Genomic DNA, 22,942 nt, shown 5'->3' with positions numbered 1-22,942 from the left:
AATAACGTAGTTAGTGAGAAGTGTAAAAATATATGTAAGTATTTATAAATTTTCACTGGCTCTGATCATATGGCCGATAAGTGAAATTCACAATAGCTTAGCCATGTCATTATACCGCATTTTTGGCCGTGGAGCTGGTAGAATCGTAAATACATCATTGCACCACAAAACCCAAATTTTAAAACTACCTGAAATGGAGGAGATTATTGCCAACAATAAACGCAATGCGCAAATCATTTCGTCCATCTCATCAGAGGTATAAATCTTTTATTAATAATTCTATATATCAAAAGTTTTACATACATATTTGTACGTTTTAGTTGGCTGCGATGCGAGGAGAGCTTCTTGCTCGTAAAAAACAACAATTAAGCAAAGAAAACGCTTTGTTACAGCAACAAGTTCGGATTGCGAAGCAGCAACTCATAGCACTAGAACTCAGCCATGGTAAAAAGCAAATTGCATTACCAAATACACGTAGTTTCTCCACTGAAGCGCCAAGCACTCCAGTTGAAGTAAATCTTAAAAGTGCTACTGTACCTCAGACAGAAGTTGAGTCAGCCGATAAAAAGCAAGTGAAAGAAAAGAAACCGAAAAAGGAAAAGGTCAATGCAAATACCAATACAAATGCTCCCGCGGAACTTCCGGTTGATCTTGGACGCCTTGATATGCGTGTCGGCAAAATAATTGAAGTTGGTCGTCATCCAGATGCAGACAGTTTATATTTGGAAAAGATCGACTGTGGAGAACCCCAACCACGGACTGTAGTATCTGGTTTGGTTAAATTTGTGCCCTTAGAAGAGATGCAAAACCGTCTAGTAGTTGTGCTATGTAATTTGAAACCAGCCAAAATGCGTGGTGTGACATCCGAAGCTATGGTCATGTGTGCTTCCACACCTGATAAGGTGGAAGTTCTCAGTCCCCCATCGGGTGCTGTACCTGGTGACTTAGTGCATTGTGAAGGTTACACTCGCCAACCAGATGCACAACTAAATCCCAAGAAAAAAATATTTGAGACTTGTGCACCTGATTTAAAAACAAATGACGATTTGGTGGCCTGCTATAAAGGTGCGGCATTGTATGTGCCCGGCAAAGGAAATGTTGTCGCACAAACTCTGAAGAATGTGAATGTGAAGTAAATATGAAGCCATCCTTAAAAAGAAGTCTCCTTTTAAAGTGAAAATGCTAAGCATGTTTCTGATAATTTTTAAATATTTATTTTCATAAATTGTTAATAAATTTCAGATATGGAAATTCTTGAAAGAATTTAAAGAACAAGCAATAATAAAAAAATAACAAAATGCGAAAGTAACCAACATCCATTTGATTTATATAGATCCTATTGTGGTGGTGGTGGCTGGCGAAGCGTAGGGTTTGGATTCGCTTCAACAACAATCGTTTTAGTTGCTATATCATAAGCGGTACGATTATTTTTAAAGAAAATCATTATAAAACACATTGGAAAAAATAGTGTCATTATTAAATTCTTTGATACGGCACGCATGAAAGCACGATGGAATGTTGGCACCTCATTTGGATATATAAGTGCATTGATTGACATCCGTTGGGCTTGGAAACCCTGAAACTGTCTCGCAAATGGTGGTGGCTGTGGTTGCATGTCAACTGCAGGCGGTAATGGATAAATCGCCTCTACATATTGTATGCGTATTTTCATAGCCGCTTTACCTGGGGTAGCGCCGTTATAAGCGGCTGTCCATATGGCCTCATAGAAACAAACTATTATTTTGGTTAGTAGCTCAAGCATTAGAAGATCTGAAGAAAACGCCAGAAAGTCCATAGATACAGCCAAAAAATTAACGTAATCATCATCTTCAATAGCTTTTCGCAACACTTCCTTGTCGAGATCAAATCCCAAATCCAAATCAAATAAATTCATAACTGTAAACGTTACCACAATCTTCAACAACAGTAATATAACCATATCGATGATTTCAGCAACTACACGCTTCCAGAAGGGTGCAATAACATACTCGTAACCACCTGTACGATGAATAAGTTCACTTTGTAGTTGATCACTTAATATGCGATACTGGAACAAGACGCGTCCACGTTCACCAAAACCATTGGCATCGGCAGCGTTTAAATTCGGAGTAGCTGGCACCGCTTGTGCATTTATTGGTGGTATTGCACCGCCTAAACCAGCCAAAGGATTATTCATCAGGTTTTGAAACATTTGTGGATAGCTATGTATTAAATACAAAGGGAAAAGTGCCATGGCATTTTGCGAAATATTAGCATGTTTCACCTGAAAAGAAATTGCAACCAATCAGACACTCAATATTAAGGGAACCATGACTTTTTAAAAACGCAACACCCACCCATTCGTTTAGACTGGCAAAATATGCCTCCTTGGTAGTCATTTCACGACCAATATCACTTTCTGCTGATGGTGCAGATGCAACCAGTTTCTCCTTTTCAGCTTCCAGCTGTTTGACTTCTGATCCAACTGGCGTTGTGTTGGCATCCTCACACTTTTTTTCATTTTTAATGTCGTTTTTCTTATCTATGGATGCCATTTTCAATTATTGTTTAAATTTCAACACAAACTCATTAATAGGTGTTTTTATTTTTAATATTTGCGTATGTATATTTTGTTTGTTTTGTTTTTTTTTTCACCAATATGGACACGACATACGTTATAATTATTTAACCGACATTGCGCAGTGCTACCTATATATATATGTATGTATGTATTTTCATCAGCTGACTGTATGTACCTATTCACAATAATGTCGAAATTCATATTTATTTACAAGGGAGTAAAGAAAATAAACAACTACAAATCGAAAAAAAGACATCGGACATTTACGATGATAAAGGTTATGAATTTGTGCTGCTGGGGATCGAATTCGTTAATTTTTTGTTTATGATTTCCTCAATTTGTTTTTACAAGTACAGTTCTTGGTCCTACACAATTTTGCGTCCGTTAAAACGCATCAAATTCTAATAAGACTCTCAATTGGAAATTTGCATTCAGCTTTTGTGAAATGAAATTGTCATAAGAAAAAATAATTCCTATTTTTATTTTTATTTATTTAATGAATGGATTCTGATTKTTATACGAATATATTTGCAAATACAATAATTAATTATCTAATTAAAGATGTTTACAGTGTAGCAATAAAATTTGCCCATGTAAAATTTTAAATGAAACTGCCATTTTTTGTGTTCTAAAAATTCTTCTTACCTGCTGAGCAACCATTTCAACCTTGCGATTTCCTTAAGTTTGTTGTATTAGCACTAAGACTCTCATCACAAATTAAAAGATATTATTGACCAAGCATATAGTCATATTCTACAGATTTTTATCCGCCCAAGAACTGCCAACTCGGCATCATTACTAGAAATTACTTCAGGCATGTGTTCTGCCGCTACAGCAATAACAACAGCATTCGATTAAAGGAACGAATCTCCTTTTTTAAAAGGAGCATTATTAGTAATTGTAGACTTGTTTTTTATTTATTTATTGTTTTTATTGATATTCATAGTTTCAATTAAACATCGTAATAAACTTACAATTATGGTCGTGTATTTAAAGAAATGTGGAAAATAATTTTTTTTATTAAAAGTATCTGCGGTCTACAATCCAATTTCGATTTAGCTTTGGAAGGAAACATCCTCCACATCATACATACTGATCTTAGCTTTAATATATATATGTACATATATAAGCATATTCTTTACATCATCTCAGTTTTCAATATTTCGATTTAAGTAATACAGCTGACCGAGGATTGTTAAGCCATGAAAAAACCGAATGTTTATAAAAAAAAAAACAAAAAATAAGAAATCATTACGCTGTTTAAAACTAGTGTTTATATATTGCATTTAAAAAGTTGTATATTGTTTTCTCTCAATCTTGCTAGCACACGTACTTAACCCGTTATGCTAACATTTTTATTATTTACGACAGAAGGCTGGCTGACGTTTTTATACATTCATGTTTCATAGATTTATACTGTGTGGTACGTTAAGTACTGCATCCTTTAGACATTGACATTTGATACACACTTAGGAACGAAAAAGTAAATAATTTCGAGCACTATGATGAACTGGACATATATTATGAAAATTGCAAAATCGGCAATTTTTCAAGTTAAAGTTATACGTGATTTTCAATTCTAAACAAAAAATTTATGTTTTCGTCATGTTTTCTTGTTACATGCAAGTTAGGAAATTGAGCGCGTTATTTAAAAAAAAAACGATTTTGGAAATTAACAAGCATAAATTGCTTAAATTGCGGCAAATTTTAGAAAACAAGTTTTCCATATCTATATTGATTTGTTTATCGAATCATTAAAGGAATATGAAATATATATTTAAATATTTTGAAAAATATAATTACTAAGCATATTTTCCTCATTTTGATGTACACTTAACACGAAAACACACCGTTGACGGCGTTTACGATTGCGAAATATTGAACAAGGCAAGTTGAGTTTTGACGACATACCACGCAGGCGTTACAGATTACCAACCCGCAAATAACCGTCCGCTCACTGCCACACATTACCAATATTTAAGTTGCTGAATTGCTGATTTAGACCGTGTGTATTGGTGGACGTAGCACCGGCCCCAGCTGTGGGTGCTGTTTGAAACGCGCTAGACATCTGCATATTCCCCATTGGCATATTCATACTCATTGGTGGCTGTTGCATCATTCCCGTCGTAGTTGCGGCCATGCCCATCATAGACATTCCGCTCAGTAGGTTCTGATTCGTGTGCATAAGATTTAAATTGCTAACCGGCTGTCCATTGTTAGTCATCATATTTCCAAGACTGGAAATATGCTGCTGTGTATACACGCCAGTACTAGTCGTTCCCGGAAACTGTGCAGCGAAACCACCAGTTGCGCCGGCGCCACCCATATGCATTCCGGGTCCAGTGAATGCCGTAGGAGCCGTCATAACGGGAGCGTTATACATGCTGGCGGAATTTGGCGGCGTCATGAATTGATGTTGCTGTGGATGTGGTGCACCTCCACCGCTCATATAGCCACCGGGAGCCAAGCCACCTGAATAGGCCCCAGTTGCCGCAAACATGGGTTGTGGTTGGGCAAAAGGCATTTGACCGCTGTGCGGATTGTGAGAGGCTACGTTGTTGGTTGGTGCCGTACCGTACAATGCTAAAATACTATCTTTCGTTAGTTTCCCTGATTTATCTTTATCGCCACCACTTAGAGATCCCTGATTAAAGAAGTCTTCCTCCTCTTTTGCAAGCGAGTTTTGTATGGTATTTTGTCCATTCGATTCCGCTGTTTTGCTTTGATCCGGTTGTGGCGCTGCGGATGGTGTTGCACTAAGGAAACCAGTGAAGCTATCATTTTGCAAATCTTGTCCTGTGCTATTACCCATACTATTCTGGACGGGTTTTGTGGGTGAGGAGAGACCGAGCAGATCACTGCTCTGATTGCCTTCGCCGATATTGGAATTCACTGTAATACGCTGAGTTTTAGGGCTACAACCACTTCCAACTTGTCCGGCCTTCGGTTTTGGCAACGGTGCTGGTAGTGGTGTCGACTTAGATACAGACGCTGAAGTTGTACTACTTTTCTTATCACCTCCGGCACCAATGGCACTCATCACACTCAATCCCATTGAAGTGCAAGCTTGAGCTGCTTTTTTCTTACGTTTTTGCCGCTCTAATTCTTCATCGATTTCCTTCGCCCAGTCTACTTTAGGCGGTGATGGTGGTACCCATTCTCGTGCCAAATACTTTTTATGTTCATATTTAGCGCGTATGAAAGACTCTAACGCTGTGTCGGTCTGAGGCCGACGAAAACCATCTGGCAGCTGAGCTTCATAGACAGCACGCGCACGCGAGTTGCCCATCTGTTGCAATGAAATTACCTGCTCTGGTGTCCAGGTGTCTAAGTTAACCGACTTAACACGTGATATGTGTACGCCAAGATTGCGATGTATACCGGCGCAGCGTATGCACAAGAATATACCCAGATTCCATGATGCCCAGCGCGGACCTAAAAATGTGCATATTATTATTGAGTAAATAATTGTTAGCAATACTGCTTTATATGTATATCAACAAACGTAAACACCACAAATTGCTTATCAGTTTAACAGTGCTTGACAACAACAAACTGTCTGCGTGGTTAGTGCATCGCGTTTTTTTTAATAAAATTGTAAAAGATGCTTTATCGAAATGTTACTCTATTCTCTCGCGCTCATATTCCCGTGTGATCTTCACATTTAGTCAATAAATAGATATTTAAACTCTGACTCATAACTAGCTATGTATGTAAAGTAATTTCGATTAAATATTGGTTGCGAGTAAAGGAGAAAGGATCTGTTTTCGAAACAAAAATACTTATCACAACAGAATACTTATATAAAAAAAAATTTTATTAAAAAAAAAGTATATTTTGCTTGTATTGATTTTTAGCAGTTTTTAGCTGACAATGGGAAATGGTAATAAAAAAATTGTTAAGGCAAAAACTTTTATCGCGATTTAACGACATTTTTCCTCATGTCAATAGAAAATTTGACAGAGTATTTATATACGAGAAAAATTAACACATTAAATTTACGGGTACACTCATAGACACGTAACCTATCAACATTAATCCAACAACGATATGAATATCAGTGACAGCGGCATTAGGAAACGTAAGGGGTTCGCACATTGCAACTATGGAATATATTTTTTGCCGCAATCTTTCGATTATTCAATCTCAAATTGAAATAGCTCTAAATTTGGTCGTCACGTATCTTATGAATAAGTTTTTATTCAGTAAAAATGGTCTCTCTTTGCATTGCTGCCAAATGAGTATTAATATGAAAACATTGTAAATATTACTGACACAAAATGTTAGTGACTGCACCCACCTTACCTGGCATTAAAATTTAAGGATTGGCATATTTTGGGTGGTTACTGTCGATTTTATGGTTTTGCTTGTTGGTATCCCACTATGACATGATATTGTCCCCCCGAGTGCCCTATCTATATTTTTATATACAATTCTTACCTTTTGCATCACAATCAACGCAATATTTATTGTCCTCATCGCGAAGCATCTGAGTTAGCAGAGTTTGGCATTTTTCCTGTATTAATTTTGTCCTTTCATTTTCCTTGCGGCTAGCAGTTGAACTCATTTTTCCACTTCACTATGTTGAACACACACTTGTAAAAGGTCTTGTTTGACGATCAATATGACCACTTGTACTACACTTTTCACTTTAATTTACACTATTATGTTTGCTGCATTTGTTTATATATTAGCAAATTATTGAATAAAATAACAATTTTGTGTAGATTTGGAATATGCTGCAATTGAAATAACTCCTGTGCCAATCAAAAAATAAAAAATATTCTCCTGTGACATTACCGAAAGAAAAACGTCGAATGACGGCGAAATTGAGCGAAAAGTTGATTGTCAATGCCAGGAGGCAAAATCATAAACGTCAATAGGGCGAAAACATTCTATGTATTCAAAATTATACAGATAAATTAAGATTTGATGTGAACATTTTGTATGTTCGAATGAATGTTCGAATATTCTTATATCAAACTATTATAAACATATGATAAATCTTATCATATAAATGTCTGTTTAGATAACTGCGAAATATTATAAATATTTTACAACTGATTTTGAATTTAAGAAAGCTCCATTTAATCTCGCGCATTTGTGAATAGTAGAAGACTTTAACCAATTGTGACTTTATTTTTTATGCGAAGAAGATAAAAAACAAAATCAGTTTTGAATAGTCAACGGAACTTTGAAAAAAATCTAATTATATCAGCAAAATATTTAAAACTAAAAACCGATTAAAAATTTTATTATGACATCGGTAGAACTACAAGTGCTGAGAACGCATTTAAAAAAATGTCGAGAAATAATATATTTAGGTTCCAGCGATATGAACACCCGCATAGAGTGGTTAAATGTAAGACACGAATGTAAATGCCTCAACTACATATCCTGTTAATTACATCTTTTGCAGAATTTCTGTGGTGATTTTTACATTTTTACCAACCACTTGCATAAATTTATCACTAGCGAAATAAAAGAAGATGATCTTGAGGGAAACGAAATAATGGATAACATTTTCCTTTGTTTGGCTCAAGTTTGCTTATGTACAAAATATCTGGAACGAATTATACGAGCGGAGGATACTGCTCGCAATGCAATACCCGTATGTAAAGTAAAGTATCCAGTAATGATTTTAATTACAATTATCTAATCTCCAAACAGAATTCGAGAAAACATTTTATTGATCGCATAATGTTGTGCTTCGATAAATTAGAAAAAAGTTTTAGTAATTTATCCAATGCTACCGAAAATAAATCACAAATGTCTGGCTATGGATTTATCACCTTGTTAGATATAGCAATGGATCACATAAAAGAGTATAGTACGTATCAGGAAGATATGAACACTGACACCGATGAACTAAATCAACTTGAAGATGTAAGTTTTTATTTATTTGAAATCATTAGTAAATTTTTTTAATTGCATGGTTCATAATTAGATAAAATTCTCATATAAATTAGGCACTAGAGACCAGTCAAGACATCTACCAGGCCGTGCGTTTAATGATCAGCCATGCACTTGCGCTAGCAAATGTGGCATTGATTCAGGATAAAACAGCAATAAGCGCATTATGTCAAAAGGTAAATTGTGCTTATTATCAAAAAAACAAATGGTTTAATTACTAATTTATTCCTATAGGTCTTGCGAGAAAGTACAGCATTTCAACGCGAATGTGAAAACAATTTGAAACTCATTCGCACTAATAATTGGCATCGCAGAATAAAGGCTATCGCACTGGGAACGTCATTAACACAATTGCATCAGTACATTGATGGCACTGTTTTGCGTTTGATATTTCTTTGTTTCGCAGATTTAGAAAAGTTTTCATTAGATAAACTGCGCGCTAAGTTGCGTCAAACAAGAGCAGACGACACCGAGTTGGACGAATTCATAGCCGATTTTGATGTAAATTTAGATAGGTTGGCACAAATTGGACACTTTGCTGTTAGTGACTGCTTAAAGCCCAAATGTAAAGTGCTTACCATAGATACATATATAAAGTCAAATATCTCATATAAATTAATCTTTCCAAATTACAGTAAAAACATTGGTGCGCAGTTGTATGGCATCGCTGGAAGCACTGGATTCATGCATTATACCCTCATTGAAAGCATACAATGGCACCGATATGCATACCGAAATACTTGAGCAACATTTTTATGAGGAAATAAATAAGTTCAAAACAGTTTTATATGAAATTGTCGATGCACAGCCGATCACCAGATGCTTTTACGAATTGTTTAACTCATGCCTTGCTGCCACAGAAAAACAATTTAACAAATCAAAGTTGGATGACTTGGTGCAAATGGGCGAATTTCTCTTCCAATATTTTCAATATTCTGCCAACAAAAAAAAACTGCAACAATCTCCAACATTTAAAAACAACGCACTAGAACTTCTCCAGAAATACAAATTAATGTTAAATGAGTGTCGTGCCATTTCAGTATGTGCCGATCAGGTGAATCATGTGCGTATAATGAAACGTTTTAAAATATTGCGTGCTATTTTGCGTCGTTTCGTTGATGCGCTTGAGCCCAGCGAAAATGTGTCAGTCAAAAGAGTTGATGGAAACCTAACAGTTATTCCAAACACTGCCACTGGTGTACAAACAATTGACTTGAATGCATCGCAATATATACTAGATAGTATAGAACCGAGCATTTGCAGCATATTGTATCGCAATGAAACCGATGAATTTACGCCACGTAGGCGTGCGGCAACCGATTCTATGCGTGCTAATTATTCTAAATGTCCATTGTTTCAAAATGATCAAGCGTTATCGCACGCAAAATTAAACGATGGCGGGCAAAGTCAATTCAGGCAGTGTCGCAGAAGTAGCGCTGGCTGTAGTGGCGCCGGCAGCAGTATGCGTAGGAGTAGGTATTTTTTCATAAATGATTTTTTTTTTTATAATTATGTATTTATCTGAATACTGTTTTACAGAAGAAAGTTTGCGTACAGTGATGTTTAAACGTCAAAAATCCGCAGAGACACAGAAAGTTTGTAATTTTTATTTGCAAAACTCGGCCAGTTTGCAAATTTCGGGTATGAAAAGTACACAATTAACACAAATGAATGCATTTAAAATTTTGTTTCTATAGAAATACTAGATCAATTGTCGGAGATATCTGGTAGCAGCCCGAGCGCTAAAGAAGAACATTTACTAAACACCTCGATAATGGAATAGAAAGTTCTATTTGGTATATTTTCTGTAAAAGAAAATGTGTTCACGGCGAAAGTAGTATTATCTATTAAAGATAATATTTTAATTGTAAAGGTTTACGGCGTATATGCAATTTAAGATCTATTTATCTGCTATAGCTTTTTTATATTTTCAAGTATTATTTATACATTCTGGTTTTCGTTCATAATTTTTACTATTTAATTTTTATATTAAACACCTATTATTGTTCAGAATCGTCCTCGTTAATATTTTCAACAACAATAAGTATTTCATTGTGATCTTTTTTTTTTAACAGTTTCTTTCTTAAGATTTATACAACTCTTCGTTTTATTAATAAGCTCAAAAAATTGTATACGCGTTTGCATTAATTTTTATTATTTGGTACATTAGCAGTCGTATTTTGTATCTACGCTACATAATTCGAATAAAAAACGCGTTTATAGAACGCGTTTATAGCAAGCTTTCAAATAACTGTAAATGTACCGAATCCTGGAATGTGAATAGCGGAAATTCCATTAAAAATGGAAGTGAATTCCTTAATGATTATCAAACTGTCAAGACGTTTTTTTTATTTACATATAAATATTTATTTTTATTAAGAAAAATACTTTACAAATAATACAGTGGAATGTTAAATCTAAGCAATACATTCATACGCCTGTACATATGTAGTTCATGACTAGAATGAGTGTCTTTCAGTATATTAGTTAAATTTTGATGTCGTTTTTGTTCAAAGCACTTAAATTTTCCGTTTGGACATCTTAACGGTATGCAGCTTATCCGACTGACTATTGCTTGCAGGTTGCACCTCGTATAGCACTAATCCGAATTCACGAACGAAGGATAACAACTGTTTGCTTACATAACTGTAGCTTAACATGGAGTCGGCAGTTGCTTTAGAAGAATGTTGTTTAAAATGAAAGCGTGGTAGCGCTTCTGTCGATATATGTGGGTAAAAAATATGTTTTAGTTGAGTGCGAATATTTGTGGTAGCGCCAAGCGTTTGGAATTCTGCGAGCATGCTGTCACTTAGTGAAGTGGGCAAAGCTAAATAGAGGCCGTACTGCTGTTGTTTTGCCACGTATTTATTTTCGCAATATGACAGGATAAGCTTAATTTTTCCCAACAGATGTGGCATGTCCAGACTACCATATTCGTAGATGTAGAAATCTTTGTGTCGCCGGTAGCGCCGCCCAGTTTCGCGATTTAAATGCATCACTTGTGCGCTAGGAATATTGATAAAAGTCAATGGTACATTGTAGATGTGCGAAGTAACGAGATGTATATGCTGCGCGGGTGATTTGTTTTGCATGATCGTCTCAAAATGTTGTGTGAGTGGAAATATACCGGCTTGATGAAGGAACCCAAAAAAGATGGCAAGCCCTATATTGCACATGTACCAGGTTTTCATTAATGGCCGTGCCGATGCTTGAGGACAAAGCAGCATATTGTAAATTTTGCGCAGTAACGGATGTTCCTCCTTGAAAGGGTAGTTTGGACAAAGACCATGGTAAAGTTTGGGCGCGTGTAACAGTACGATAGGAAAAAGTAGTGGCAAAAGAAAACGTGGCTCCTGATGATTAATAAGTGATAAAGAAATTAGTGGCACAAATATTGCGCTAGTCATTAAACTAATAATGCTCTGCGCACGCGGCAAACCCTGGTACTCAGCGCGCAGAAAGCGAAATAAAAGATACGCAAACGATACAATAGTCACAATACCGAGTACGTTGTACAGCAGTGGTATATTAACCAAAAAGTGTACATATTTCGGGTGTATGCCATGCTCGGCGGTGTTTTTCGCATCTAAATTATATTTAATAAAGTTCCAAGGTGTACTAACGAAATTGTTAATGCTCAATTGCAACATTTGCAGCTCGCCAACCGTTAAGTATTTGTAATAAAATGAATCGCAAATTATGAAGAATACAAGTGCTGGTAGAGCGCTTAGGCAGAACAACAGCATACGAAAATTAAAATCTCGAAAAGTTATCGTTTTCGTACCCATGCCACGAAGCATCCAATAAAATACCATTGGTGCACCATACACTATAAATGTGGGCCTATTGAAGACACCCGCAACACAAATGCTGGCCACAAGCACTGTATGAGAGTAGTTGTGTGCTGGTAGGGATTTACACAGTCGCCACATTCTAACACGTTCACTTATAGATTTTGCATTGTCGTAACGTTCTTCCAGCATTTCTTTCTTGTAAATAATAGTGTTGGTTTTTATCATGCATTCGGCCACAAGTGCGAGCAATAGTGAGCACAAAGCCAATTCTATGGTGTTGGAAAATGTGCGTGTGCTGAAAATTAACATAACCCAAGAACTGCCTAGCGCCAGCAGACGTATTTCATAGTTTAAGCTGAATAATCGACATATGCGGTACATGCTCCAATCGTTGATAAAAGACAGCGCACACATTATGAAACGTGGAAAAACTAAGTAGGTGTAACTTTGTAATAATTCTATATCCCAATAGTGACGCATGTATAAAGCGACGAATTCAATAAAACTCCAGGGAACACGTAAAAGTACAAACTGCAACGTTATGCTACGTACCGGCATAGTATTGTTAAATTCCCAAGTGCGTACGTGCTCTAATTGGAAATGATCACCTAATAAAGAAATTATTTTTGAATTTTTCTTTAAAATATTCTATTGCGCTTACCAGTCATCACTTCCACGGATTGGAAAAACTCATCCGGATGTACATAGCCCTTTTGGGGTATAAATACAAGAACAACTCGTAGCACCGCAAAAAACAAATATGTATACCAATTTTCATCTGTATTGCGATGCCGCAACCACAAATGATTAATGTAACGTTTTAATTTCATGTTTTTTAACGTGTTAATTAAATTTTGCTACATCAATTTGCATGGTAGGACTAGCATTTGTTTTGGAGCACGATAGCAACAAAGGGCTAAAAGAGTTATAGAACAGCTGATTGTAATCAACCCCTAAATGCAAATGTTTATGATCAATTCACAATAGTCTAAGCAAAATATAATTGGTTTAAAGAAATGAAAAATCAAATATGGTACATTTTTATATGAACACAAATCCAAGGTCCCATATTAATTTTCCTTTACTATAGAATTTGTTTAAATTTACAATTTTTACGAACTGAATTATTTTCGATTTCGACCTTCATAATCGCAACGAGAAAGACTGGCCACCATCGACAGAATTTGACATATCCAAAGCAATGTTTACCTGTCTCAGTTTGACACATTACTTAAAGCTATAACTTTTGTCTAGTAGAAAATCGTATATTGCTTTCCCTTTCTGCGAGCAAAACAAAATGCTAAATACATAAAAAGAAAGAAGTTAGCAAGAATTGCTGTCAAAGGCAAACGTTTCTAGGGTGTGTATCGTCTTAATTTTTTATTACTTTTACATTTTTACAGCAAAAACACAGTAGAACAAATTTTGCTAAAGAGCTGGTAAATTACTAACTAATTTAGTTACTTAACGTACTATTCCTAATAAAAAATTGTGTTGTGAAATAAGTAAAATGTGTGCATATAATCGGTATTTGAGTAATAAAAAAATGTATGTACATGCATAAGGGAATCTATAGAAAGACTGGAGTGTATAGCTGTGGTTAAACATGCATAAATCATTAAACAACTAAAATTTCGAAGTTCGCATAATACAGAAAATATACTATTTTTTTAATAAACCTAAGTAATAGTTGAGCAATTGGTTTGCAACCCATAATGCGAATTTTCAAACACCATCCCCAACATAGTTCTTAGTTGGCTGCACCCTTTTCTGAGGGATATTGCAGAAAAGTGAATAATTAATCGATTAAATGGAAAAAATAATTAAAATTTAGAAATTTTTATAATTTGGACTTAATTTTAATGATTTCCACGGTTTTTTTTTGGTAATTAAATGCATTTATATTTTAACTTGATCAAAACGTCGTATTTGCCTAAATAAAAAAATAGTATGTTCTTGAGTTATAATATTAAACGAAATTTAGTAGAAGTACGCCAAAGATTCTTCAAAAACATCTATTCCCGCAGATATCTTAAGTTGACTCATGCACACATTTTATAATTATTAGTGTTTATGGTATTTCAGTAGCAAATATATGTATATGTACAAAAATGTGTATAATCTTTGATGTTTATATACTATATGTACATATTCGTTTTGGAAAAAATGGTTATTAATATTGTGTGTAAAAATCTATATTGTGTTCCTTGACAATCTAATTTATCAGAATAATACATTACGCGATTTAAGCATTATATTTAATTTATCGTACATTTGTTGTCCACATCTGCCTGTAATTTTAACCATACAGATATCGATAAATTTCTAAGACGTCAATAAATCTATAATTTCTACACATCTATAACTTCCGTTTCTTTAACATATTTTTCGTTTCTATCCTGTCATAAAACCAATTTCCTCTAAGCCTGTTAATTGTTTTTCCTGCTGCCTGCGTAATTTTAATTAAATGTGTCTACTAAAATCTCATTAAACCATTTGAAAAAAAACAATTTAATTCATTGTGCAAACGTATTTTGCATTTTTTCTTTCTTTTGGACATATTTGCAGCAGCTTTTCAAGAAAACCCTACCAATCTCCACATCAAAAAATTACCAAAAATAGTTAGATTTCACTTTATTACCAGCACCTTTATAAAACACATACATTCAAAAAGCACTTTTTACATTCGCCATACGTATAAATCAACAACACTTATAACTAAAATCACACAAACAACTTTGCAAATTCTTTACGACATATATTGTGCGAATTTTCAACCATAGGCCTATCCGAGACAGCAGTTATGGACGTAATGTCATCCTCATTGCAGCAGCAACGTATAGTCGTCGATCAATTGCGACGCGAGGCATCCATCGCACGTCAGCCGGTCACTGAGTCCTGCGCTCAGATGATCAAATATATCACGGAGCATGAACAAGAGGATTATCTTTTGACTGGATTCTCCAGTCAGAAAGTTAATCCCTTCCGTGAGAAGTCGTCATGCACCGTGCTATAAACTATTTACAACATTCACCATGCAAAGCTAGAAAATGCGTTAACATTGCCGATACTGACATGGGGGAGTATATATGGTGAGGAGGATAAGTTTGGTGCGAAGCTTTCGTGGAATGTACAACAAATTTCTACGGATTTGAAATTGGAGTTTTGCAGTAAATTAATTGCTGTAACGTGGGTGGACGTGTGTGCGTGTGTATTGTACATGTAATAACATGTTGAATGGGGTAGCGGCCAAGAAGGGCGAGCAGGAAATGCAAATTTGACAGCGAGGGCGGCGATGAACGCGTATTCGGCCGCTACAACAACAACAACATGAGCGCGTACAATTTGAATACGAACAATATCTCAAGTACTATGGGACAATTAAGTACACATATTAAACTAAAATAAGAATGAAATTCAAATAACTAAAACAAGTAAATACATACTCAGATGTCTACTCATACAAACGCATTTGATGGTGAATTATATACTAAAAACTATTAATCTTTCTGACCACATTCACACATATTATATACACAAATATATATATTTATCTACAATTTGTAAACCAAAAATTTAATATGATTATAGGCCGCGAGAGCGAACGTGTGGCAAACAGAAATCTTTGACTAGCAATTTAAAGACCACCAAGAATTAGAACCACCATAAAAGTTCTTAAATCAGTATGTAATACTACACATAGATTTCGGAAAGCCATGTTATCTTGTATAAAACACACTTACACACTCTCGCATTTACACGATACAGACTTATACAAAAGTAAGTGCAATTGCACACATTACAAAAATAATTAAAAAAATTATAATTCTTTATATTTCTGTGTAAACTAATTTATAAAAACATATACTATATACTCTATGCTAAAGGAAAATACAACAAATAAAGTTAACCTATGTATTGGCAAAATATCCAACAACAAAATTTTTTTTTTGTTTTCAAACACACGAAAATTCGTCAAATGTATCACTGTCGATGAGCAAATACTTTAGTAAGCACTTAAAACAGATTCAAATACTATTAGGTTGGACTCACACATATCTATGTACTAAATGTGAGCAGTTTTCGGACGAAATGGGGGGAATAGTACGAGTGAGATGTACGTTACTCAATGGAAAGCAAAAGCAAATATTTTATTACAAATATAAACAATATAAAATAGAAGTTATACCACGGAGGCACTTAGCAACAAGTAGTATATACATATAAACGAAGTGGAAAAAATATATATTAACACTTAAGTTATTGTTAAAGCGCTCTTTGTGGTTGCGCACTAAAAAGCAAAGCAATTTATTAACGATACATAAACGGTTATTAAAAACAAAAACGTTGTATACTCAACCAAAAAAAAAAAACGCGGATATCCAAGCAGTTAAACAATTTACGAAAGGCAAAGTAATTAATTACAGCCTATATATTCGTACTATGCACGCGATTTATAAAACTAAAAGCATAATAATGCTACATATTACATATATAATATTTATGATGATTACACGAAATTAGTAATATTAGCGGACATTTGATTGTATTATTATCAAAATATTTATCAAGCTTAAAAGTTAGTTAATATTTTATTCAAACTTAACTAAAGTTCAGTAAATTATCAGAAAAAGTTCTATATTAAAAAGTTTATTAAATAAATTAATCAAATATAAAGTAAACAGCACACGAAAAACAAAATATAAGTATTTAGTACGAACGACAACAAATATGGCGTATTTAAAGCGGATTTCCTATGCAAATTCATAGACGGCATAGTCTCTTACTATTAACTAGAGTTGCAACGAGTAGGGTGCACAAAAAACTGGACTCTTAAGAGCAAAACAATACGAAAATGGCGGAATTTACGCGTACAAATAATAAAATAAAAAAAAAATAAAAATTGTAACGAAAACAAATGCTTTTCACACGCGATCAAAGACGATACAGTTTGAATATCACTGAAGCATGTTTAAAAAATGTTAACAATGGTCATGGTATAAGGTGGGTATTGCCGGTGGAATACCATTAAAAATCGTTATGGACGCAACCATTTAATGTCAAGCCATTGTTTACCTAGTTTTCGGGTGCGTTATTTTAGCTAGCTTTTTCCATATTTTAAGTTCAAAAAATAAACATTAAATAAATATATTTTATGAATTTAAATAAGTAGGGGATAAAACGAAAACTTGTGATATAATTTTTAAAGCAATGCAACCTTAAGTTAACAAAATAATAATGGTATACATATTATATATTTTTATAAAATTATGTGTTGTAAAAATGTTAGTTTGTGTATGTGTTAAGTGTTTCCGTTAATTGTTGCCAAAGTCGCAAATACTTCTTCCGCAAATATAGCGTATAATTAAAAAGTGAAACAAATTCGAAATTAAAGGTTCGATTTACTGAACCATCATATCCCCATACTTCCATTATTTAAAAGCATTTGTGTGTGTTTGGTAGTAGAAACTCTACGACGTATGTATATTTGTCGTTTGATAGCAAGGAATAGTTGTTTTGTGACTAGTTAGATAATATTTCTTCGAAAGCAACGAATAGGTTACCGCTAACCTGACTTTAGTTAGGAAAACCGTTTAAGAGGTGTCAAAAGTGCAAATGCTAATAAGAAAGTAGCGCGAAACAATTTTTAAATGTTTACGTTCAAAAAATATTTAATTGAATGCTTATTTTTATTTTAATGAATATTCTTATTTTTACAACATTTAAATTCTATAAATTTTTTTATTAACTAAAAAGCTGTTAATGCTCTGAAGTGGTGTGCAATTAAAATAATTTAAACTTAAGCATATGCAAATCGAGTGTAACAAAGAATGCAACTGCCGTTAGCGTTGGTACGGCAACATTTGTCAAACTGCAGTGACATTTATTGCTAAGGAAAGTGAATGCCCGGAAATCCCTTTAAATGTCATTAACGTCGTTCGTTTAAGTTAAAAATACAAATATATAAAAATTTATCAAAGTAGTTACAACATCCTGATGCGTAAAATGATATGTAACTAATACAGTAATATTTCAATTAATAAATATTAATTCGTAAGGAGACAAATGATTTATTTAATAATACTATATAGGGCAACATATAAATGCATGACCTTCAATTCAATTCTTATATATTATAACAAGGTGATACATATAACTAATACAACTTGTTGAAAAAACTTATAAAAATTACAAATATACTATCAATTTAATTATAACAATACGAAAAAAAAAAAATTAAAATAAATAAAAAAAAACCTGATGCGCAAAATTTATAATAGAGAAAGTACCACCAAAGAATACGAATAAAAATTTATTTAAATTTAAACAATTCAGTGTCCATATCGTAGCACTACATAATCAAATAATTATTGCATATTGTATTGACTTAGGTCTGCACATATATACATATATATATTATAAGAAGCTTATACATGTATTCTTCAAATTGAATTTTTATTCTTCAAAAAAATTTAAATTTCAGCTTCATTTAGAGCTTGCATAAATTATTTCTTCAAGTTGTTTTTTTTTTCAGGAAAGACAAAAAAAATCAAATATACAAATTATTAACGCAATATTTATTCGAACAACAAATTAAATAAGAAAACACTTTCTTGTATTTACTTAATATTGAATCGTTGAAAATGATGGAATTCGTAACATAACTGAATGAATTTCCAATAGCAACAGAAACACCACATTCACAACAAAATATCAATGAATATTCGTTTGCTTGGATTCAAATAAAATTTAGATGTGTTACCTAGTGGAACCCATACATAAGTGTATTTATTTCTTCTTTATGAAAGAGTGGATTTAATTTCTAATTATACAGCTGATTTGTAGTTATATGGACATTTAGAAAACCTGGAAAATGTAAACAGTACTCGTGCGATGACTAAGCAGTTTTGGAGTCGCGTCCGGTATTGAAAAAATCTGTTCAAATATCGGACTGAAAAATGTGTATTCCTTGCTTTTTTGCAGCACAGCATACCTACTTTTTTAAATATTTTAATAAAGCAAAAGTAAACAATTTAGATTTTCTGCATGAGTTTGTCTGCCAACTTTATTGCTGATCCAAAGCGCCTTGCACATAACGTTTTTGTTATTTATAATACATGAAAAAAAAGAGTACTGTTAAATTAAGATTTTATTTTGGTTGACCAATTTGCGTAATATCGTATTATTTTGTTCATAAAATTACATACGTTATGTCAAATATTTGTAAGTAGCAGATAACTTAGTAAATTACTTTTTAATGAGAAATATGGTAATACATAGGAAGTTAATGCAAATATAAACCAACGCCACTTTAAACGATAACACTCTAGCTTTCGTCATCGCTGTCGGCATTCTGTCGTGGTTTTGGTCCTCCCGCACGTTTTGCCATTATAATTTGATCAACCTTTAGAATTGTCGTAGCTGCACCCACGGCATATTTGAGACCCCAATATTTCGCTTGAAACAGATCGAAGATTTGCTTTGTGGTCACGTCGATTGTGTCTGCTTTCTCGGTTTCAATGTTGAAACCAATATTTTGACCGGTTGACTTTTTGTGTGCCAAGTACAATGCATTCACAACATCAGTGCCGTTCACGCCGCTGTTTTCAGCTAAAGCTTTAGGGAATACCTCTAAAGCGGTAGCAAATTTACGTACAGCATATTGCTCCAGACCGGGTAATGTGTCAGCGTAAACTGCCAATTGTGAAGCTAACTCAATTTCAGTGGCACCGGCACCAGGCAAATAACGTCCATCACGTGTCAGACACTTGAAATTATTTACACCATCATCAACAGCGCGCTCAATATCATCCATGAAATTATCGGTGGCGCCGCGAATTACAACAGTAGATATGCGTGCATCTTTTCCCGAGTTTCTGCAATTATTAAATATCAATAATATTAATATATTTTCACCCATAACATAATTTTGCTGTTTAGTTTACCTGAAAACAACCACAGTTGTGCCACCCAGCTCCTCAACGCACACTTTATCGCAATAACCCAACTCTTCGTTAGTTGGTGTGGTGATGCGTGGCAACACCGTTGCATTTACTGTACGACTAAGACGACGTAAATCAAATTTGGAGTTCAAACGCACAGCCATAAGTTTGTATTTATTAAGGAAATGTAGTGCCATATCACCGACTTTGCCGCCGCACACAACAACTTTAATGCCAGCATCGGCTAAAGCTTTGATTTGTGCTTCCAAAAGATTTTCTTCACCAGCTGAGAAGTTCATTAACTCATCGGCAGACTTGATCAAAACAGTTCCTTTCGTTTCAGTCTGTATGATATCAATAGGACATGAGAACACAGCTACCTTAGCGTTTTCTGCTGACGTTACGTCACCTTCAACAAAACGCTTAAAAACCATACCGTGCACAACTTCGGATTTGCCTAAACCACTGCCCAGAATTTTACAGACACGTATGTTGTCTACGTTGAATGTGCCTTCGTCGGGCAATATGGCAACACATGCTTTTGCTACCAATTCGGTCAGGAAATCTTCTTGGCCGTATTGTTTTGACATGATGGCGGCATTAAGGCACTCAATAACTTTGTTGATATCACGATAGTCCTCGATTTCATGACAGACAAGTTTAGGCAGAATTTCCAATGCCTTCTCCAAAGCTTTTTCATAACCATCAGCAATTTCAGAGGTAGTGATACCTAAACGTAACAATTCCTCGGCAGCTTCGAGCAATGCTCCCGCAAAGATAACAACGAAATTGGTACCGTCACCAACCTCAGCATCCTGCATTTGACTGCCCATAACCATAAGTTTGGCAGCTGGATGTTCCACATCCAATTCCTGCATAATGGTACCAGCATCACTTGTTACAAATTGTTTTTCAATGTGATTTATGACCATTTTATTCATGCCATTGGGACCATAAGCGGAACGCATTGTCTGCGCGAATTCTTTGCAGGCGGTGATATTACGGTAAACGGCCTCCTCCAAACCACTATACATCTATAAAAAATAATACATACGATAATTAGCATAAGTTATAAAATTTTGTTCATATTTTAAATTAATATAGGCATCACACGCTTTGGTGACTAATGTATAGACGCAGCCAGCTGTGTTGAAAACGCCGCACGCTGTTTCTTTTTTGCATTTATTTCGCTTGTATGGCACAATTTTGAATAAAATATTCACTTGGTTGGCATATTTCACTCACCCGTGCGCCATCCTTTAGCATTTGCGCTACTCCTGGTGCTTTTGGTACAGATAAAGCCATTTTTGCTCACAGATTTTTTTGGGAAACACAATGCTTAGATATAAACGGAATGAAAGAAATTGCTGATTTTAACCTCACACACGCCTCAAATGACGGATGACTGCCAAGAATGAACGTTCAAAATAGACGTACAGACTATTGTGAATGAAAGCAAGAATATTCTCGATTATGAACTGACAAAATATTCAGAAAGTGTTAAAATAAATAAATTAAATTAATAAAATTATAAATAAATTATTAAAAATATGTGTGTGTGATTTATTAAATACGTACATTAGCTTTAAATTGAACTATTTTCGTTTATTTTTTAAAATCACCTAAATATAGTGCTATATTGGACCGATCCAAAAATGAATAGCAATTAAAGCACCACCTACCGTATATTAGCGAGACGTAGAAAGTATTGATTTTGAGAATCTTCTTATCAGTGCTCGCAATATGTGAGCATAACAAAACCAGCCGTCGTATACATCACAATCCTACAAACCTTTTTGCTTGTAAGTTAACTAAATAATCATACAGAGAATATAACTGCATTGAATATACACATATATTTCTAGATAAGATGCGAAATTAGTGCCAGATAAACATATTTGAAGACAGAAGCATACCCCACGGCTGAAAACCTCCCAACCCCCAACCCTACATTTTTGTTGAAACCTGGTGAGAAAATTCATCTGCAAATTGTACACACACACGCACCCGTTTTTATCCGGATTTTTGACGCACGTGTGTCTGTCACAAAATCCAGCCCCAAGAACAAAATCAGCAAGAACCAATCAAATACCTTTAAACTACATCTTTCAACAGCGTCAGCAACATAGGGCTCGCCGAGACTGCCGTACTGGACATTATGGCTGCTAACCTACAACAGCAGCGCATCATTAACGAACAGCTGCGACGCGAGGCGAATATACCGCGCATACAGGTGTCACAGGCATGTCAGCTGATGATGAAATACATGCTGGAGCATGAAAGTGAGGATTGCCTGCTAAATGGATTCTCCAGCCAAAAAGTGAATCCATTTCGCGAAAAGAGCTCATGTAGTATTTTGTAAGTATTTTTCTTGCCTTGAGTAGGCAAAACATGGTTTCAATTTTTATTTTGTTTTCCTAAAGTGTTTAAAATAGCTTAAAACAAAGAACTTGTTCCAACAGTGCCAACTATTTATTATTTTATTTATATACACATATGTACATGTATACTTAAAACATGATTTTATTTATAATTAAATTGATTTAATTGCAACCATTGCCAAACTCTAAAATCTAAATGAAAGCAAAAGTCTCATAAGCAACCTCAATTACCTAGGAGCTGTCTAAGTAGAATGTGTAGAAGCGATAAATCGCAAAGCCATAAATGTTTATCTTGTATACACCCACTAAGAGAACAAATAAAATAAAGGAAAAAATAAACAAAATAAAAAA

At 34.5% G+C, this 22,942-nt stretch overlaps 8 protein-coding genes across 14 annotated transcripts; 4 read left to right on the top strand and 4 right to left on the bottom strand.

Moving 5' to 3' along the window:
- The first annotated feature begins 7 nt into the window (after positions 1–7).
- Positions 8–1,313, top strand: LOC108978786 (aminoacyl tRNA synthase complex-interacting multifunctional protein 1). The gene is made up of 2 exons (XM_018949235.1): positions 8–256; positions 321–1,313. Exons 1-2 carry the CDS (start codon positions 104–106, stop codon positions 1,134–1,136), a joined length of 969 nt encoding a protein of 322 aa, XP_018804780.1. The 5' UTR covers positions 8–103; the 3' UTR covers positions 1,137–1,313.
- On the bottom strand, positions 1,192–2,685 carry LOC108978785 (protein FAM8A1). Its single transcript, XM_018949234.1, has 2 exons — positions 2,337–2,685; positions 1,192–2,263 (listed from the first exon to the last, which is right to left on the bottom strand). The coding sequence occupies exons 1-2, from the start codon at positions 2,532–2,534 to the stop codon at positions 1,337–1,339; spliced, it is 1,125 nt and encodes a 374-aa protein (XP_018804779.1). The 5' UTR covers positions 2,535–2,685; the 3' UTR covers positions 1,192–1,336.
- An 886-nt stretch (positions 2,686–3,571) lies between these two features.
- LOC108978772 (stromal membrane-associated protein 1) lies at positions 3,572–7,395 on the bottom strand. Its single transcript, XM_018949218.1, has 2 exons — positions 7,001–7,395; positions 3,572–5,995 (listed from the first exon to the last, which is right to left on the bottom strand). The coding sequence occupies exons 1-2, from the start codon at positions 7,125–7,127 to the stop codon at positions 4,515–4,517; spliced, it is 1,608 nt and encodes a 535-aa protein (XP_018804763.1). The 5' UTR covers positions 7,128–7,395; the 3' UTR covers positions 3,572–4,514.
- Positions 7,396–7,752: 357 nt separating this feature from the next.
- Positions 7,753–10,811, top strand: LOC108978795 (serendipity locus protein alpha). 2 transcript variants are annotated; one of them, XR_001994135.1, is made up of 8 exons: positions 7,753–7,922; positions 7,980–8,171; positions 8,231–8,446; positions 8,530–8,649; positions 8,708–9,038; positions 9,109–9,949; positions 10,013–10,114; positions 10,171–10,261. XR_001994135.1 is itself a non-coding variant. In XM_018949251.1 (8 exons), the coding sequence occupies exons 1-8, from the start codon at positions 7,818–7,820 to the stop codon at positions 10,254–10,256; spliced, it is 1,989 nt and encodes a 662-aa protein (XP_018804796.1). In that variant the 5' UTR covers positions 7,753–7,817; the 3' UTR covers positions 10,257–10,811. The 2 variants fall into 2 exon arrangements, 1 of the variants encoding a protein (XP_018804796.1); XM_018949251.1 differs by having other exon boundaries at positions 9,109–9,945; positions 10,171–10,811.
- Positions 10,812–10,914: 103 nt separating this feature from the next.
- LOC108978794 (GPI mannosyltransferase 4) lies at positions 10,915–13,175 on the bottom strand. Its single transcript, XM_018949250.1, has 2 exons — positions 12,929–13,175; positions 10,915–12,875 (listed from the first exon to the last, which is right to left on the bottom strand). The coding sequence occupies exons 1-2, from the start codon at positions 13,095–13,097 to the stop codon at positions 10,993–10,995; spliced, it is 2,052 nt and encodes a 683-aa protein (XP_018804795.1). The 5' UTR covers positions 13,098–13,175; the 3' UTR covers positions 10,915–10,992.
- A 375-nt stretch (positions 13,176–13,550) lies between these two features.
- LOC108978790 (guanine nucleotide-binding protein subunit gamma-1) lies at positions 13,551–16,209 on the top strand. Of its 5 annotated transcripts, none has more exons than XM_018949246.1 (2): positions 13,551–13,627; positions 15,051–16,209. In XM_018949246.1, the coding sequence occupies exon 2, from the start codon at positions 15,071–15,073 to the stop codon at positions 15,281–15,283; it is 213 nt and encodes a 70-aa protein (XP_018804791.1). In that variant the 5' UTR covers positions 13,551–13,627; positions 15,051–15,070; the 3' UTR covers positions 15,284–16,209. The 5 variants fall into 5 exon arrangements, with proteins under 5 accessions (XP_018804791.1, XP_018804789.1, XP_018804790.1 ...); XM_018949244.1 differs by having other exon boundaries at positions 13,605–13,627; positions 14,836–16,209; XM_018949245.1 differs by having other exon boundaries at positions 13,608–13,627; positions 14,839–16,209.
- Positions 16,210–19,300: 3,091 nt separating this feature from the next.
- On the bottom strand, positions 19,301–21,627 carry LOC108978773 (T-complex protein 1 subunit theta). Its single transcript, XM_018949219.1, has 3 exons — positions 21,456–21,627; positions 20,214–21,244; positions 19,301–20,144 (listed from the first exon to the last, which is right to left on the bottom strand). Exons 1-3 carry the CDS (start codon positions 21,513–21,515, stop codon positions 19,595–19,597), a joined length of 1,641 nt encoding a protein of 546 aa, XP_018804764.1. The 5' UTR covers positions 21,516–21,627; the 3' UTR covers positions 19,301–19,594.
- Positions 21,628–21,789: 162 nt separating this feature from the next.
- LOC108978780 (guanine nucleotide-binding protein subunit gamma-1-like) lies at positions 21,790–22,942 on the top strand. Of its 2 annotated transcripts, XM_018949227.1 has the most exons (3): positions 21,790–22,012; positions 22,076–22,178; positions 22,326–22,942. In XM_018949227.1, exon 3 carries the CDS (start codon positions 22,369–22,371, stop codon positions 22,570–22,572), a length of 204 nt encoding a protein of 67 aa, XP_018804772.1. In that variant the 5' UTR covers positions 21,790–22,012; positions 22,076–22,178; positions 22,326–22,368; the 3' UTR covers positions 22,573–22,942. The 2 variants fall into 2 exon arrangements, with proteins under 2 accessions (XP_018804772.1, XP_018804771.1); XM_018949226.1 differs by having other exon boundaries at positions 21,794–22,012; positions 22,076–22,942.

Source organism: Bactrocera latifrons, unplaced genomic scaffold (assembly GCF_001853355.1).
Source record: "Bactrocera latifrons isolate USDA-ARS-PBARC rearing strain unplaced genomic scaffold, ASM185335v1 scaffold_127, whole genome shotgun sequence".
Taxonomy (NCBI): domain Eukaryota; kingdom Metazoa; phylum Arthropoda; class Insecta; order Diptera; family Tephritidae; genus Bactrocera; species Bactrocera latifrons.
Note: the sequence above shows the minus strand (reverse complement) of the source record. Positions and strands in the feature narration are given on the sequence as shown.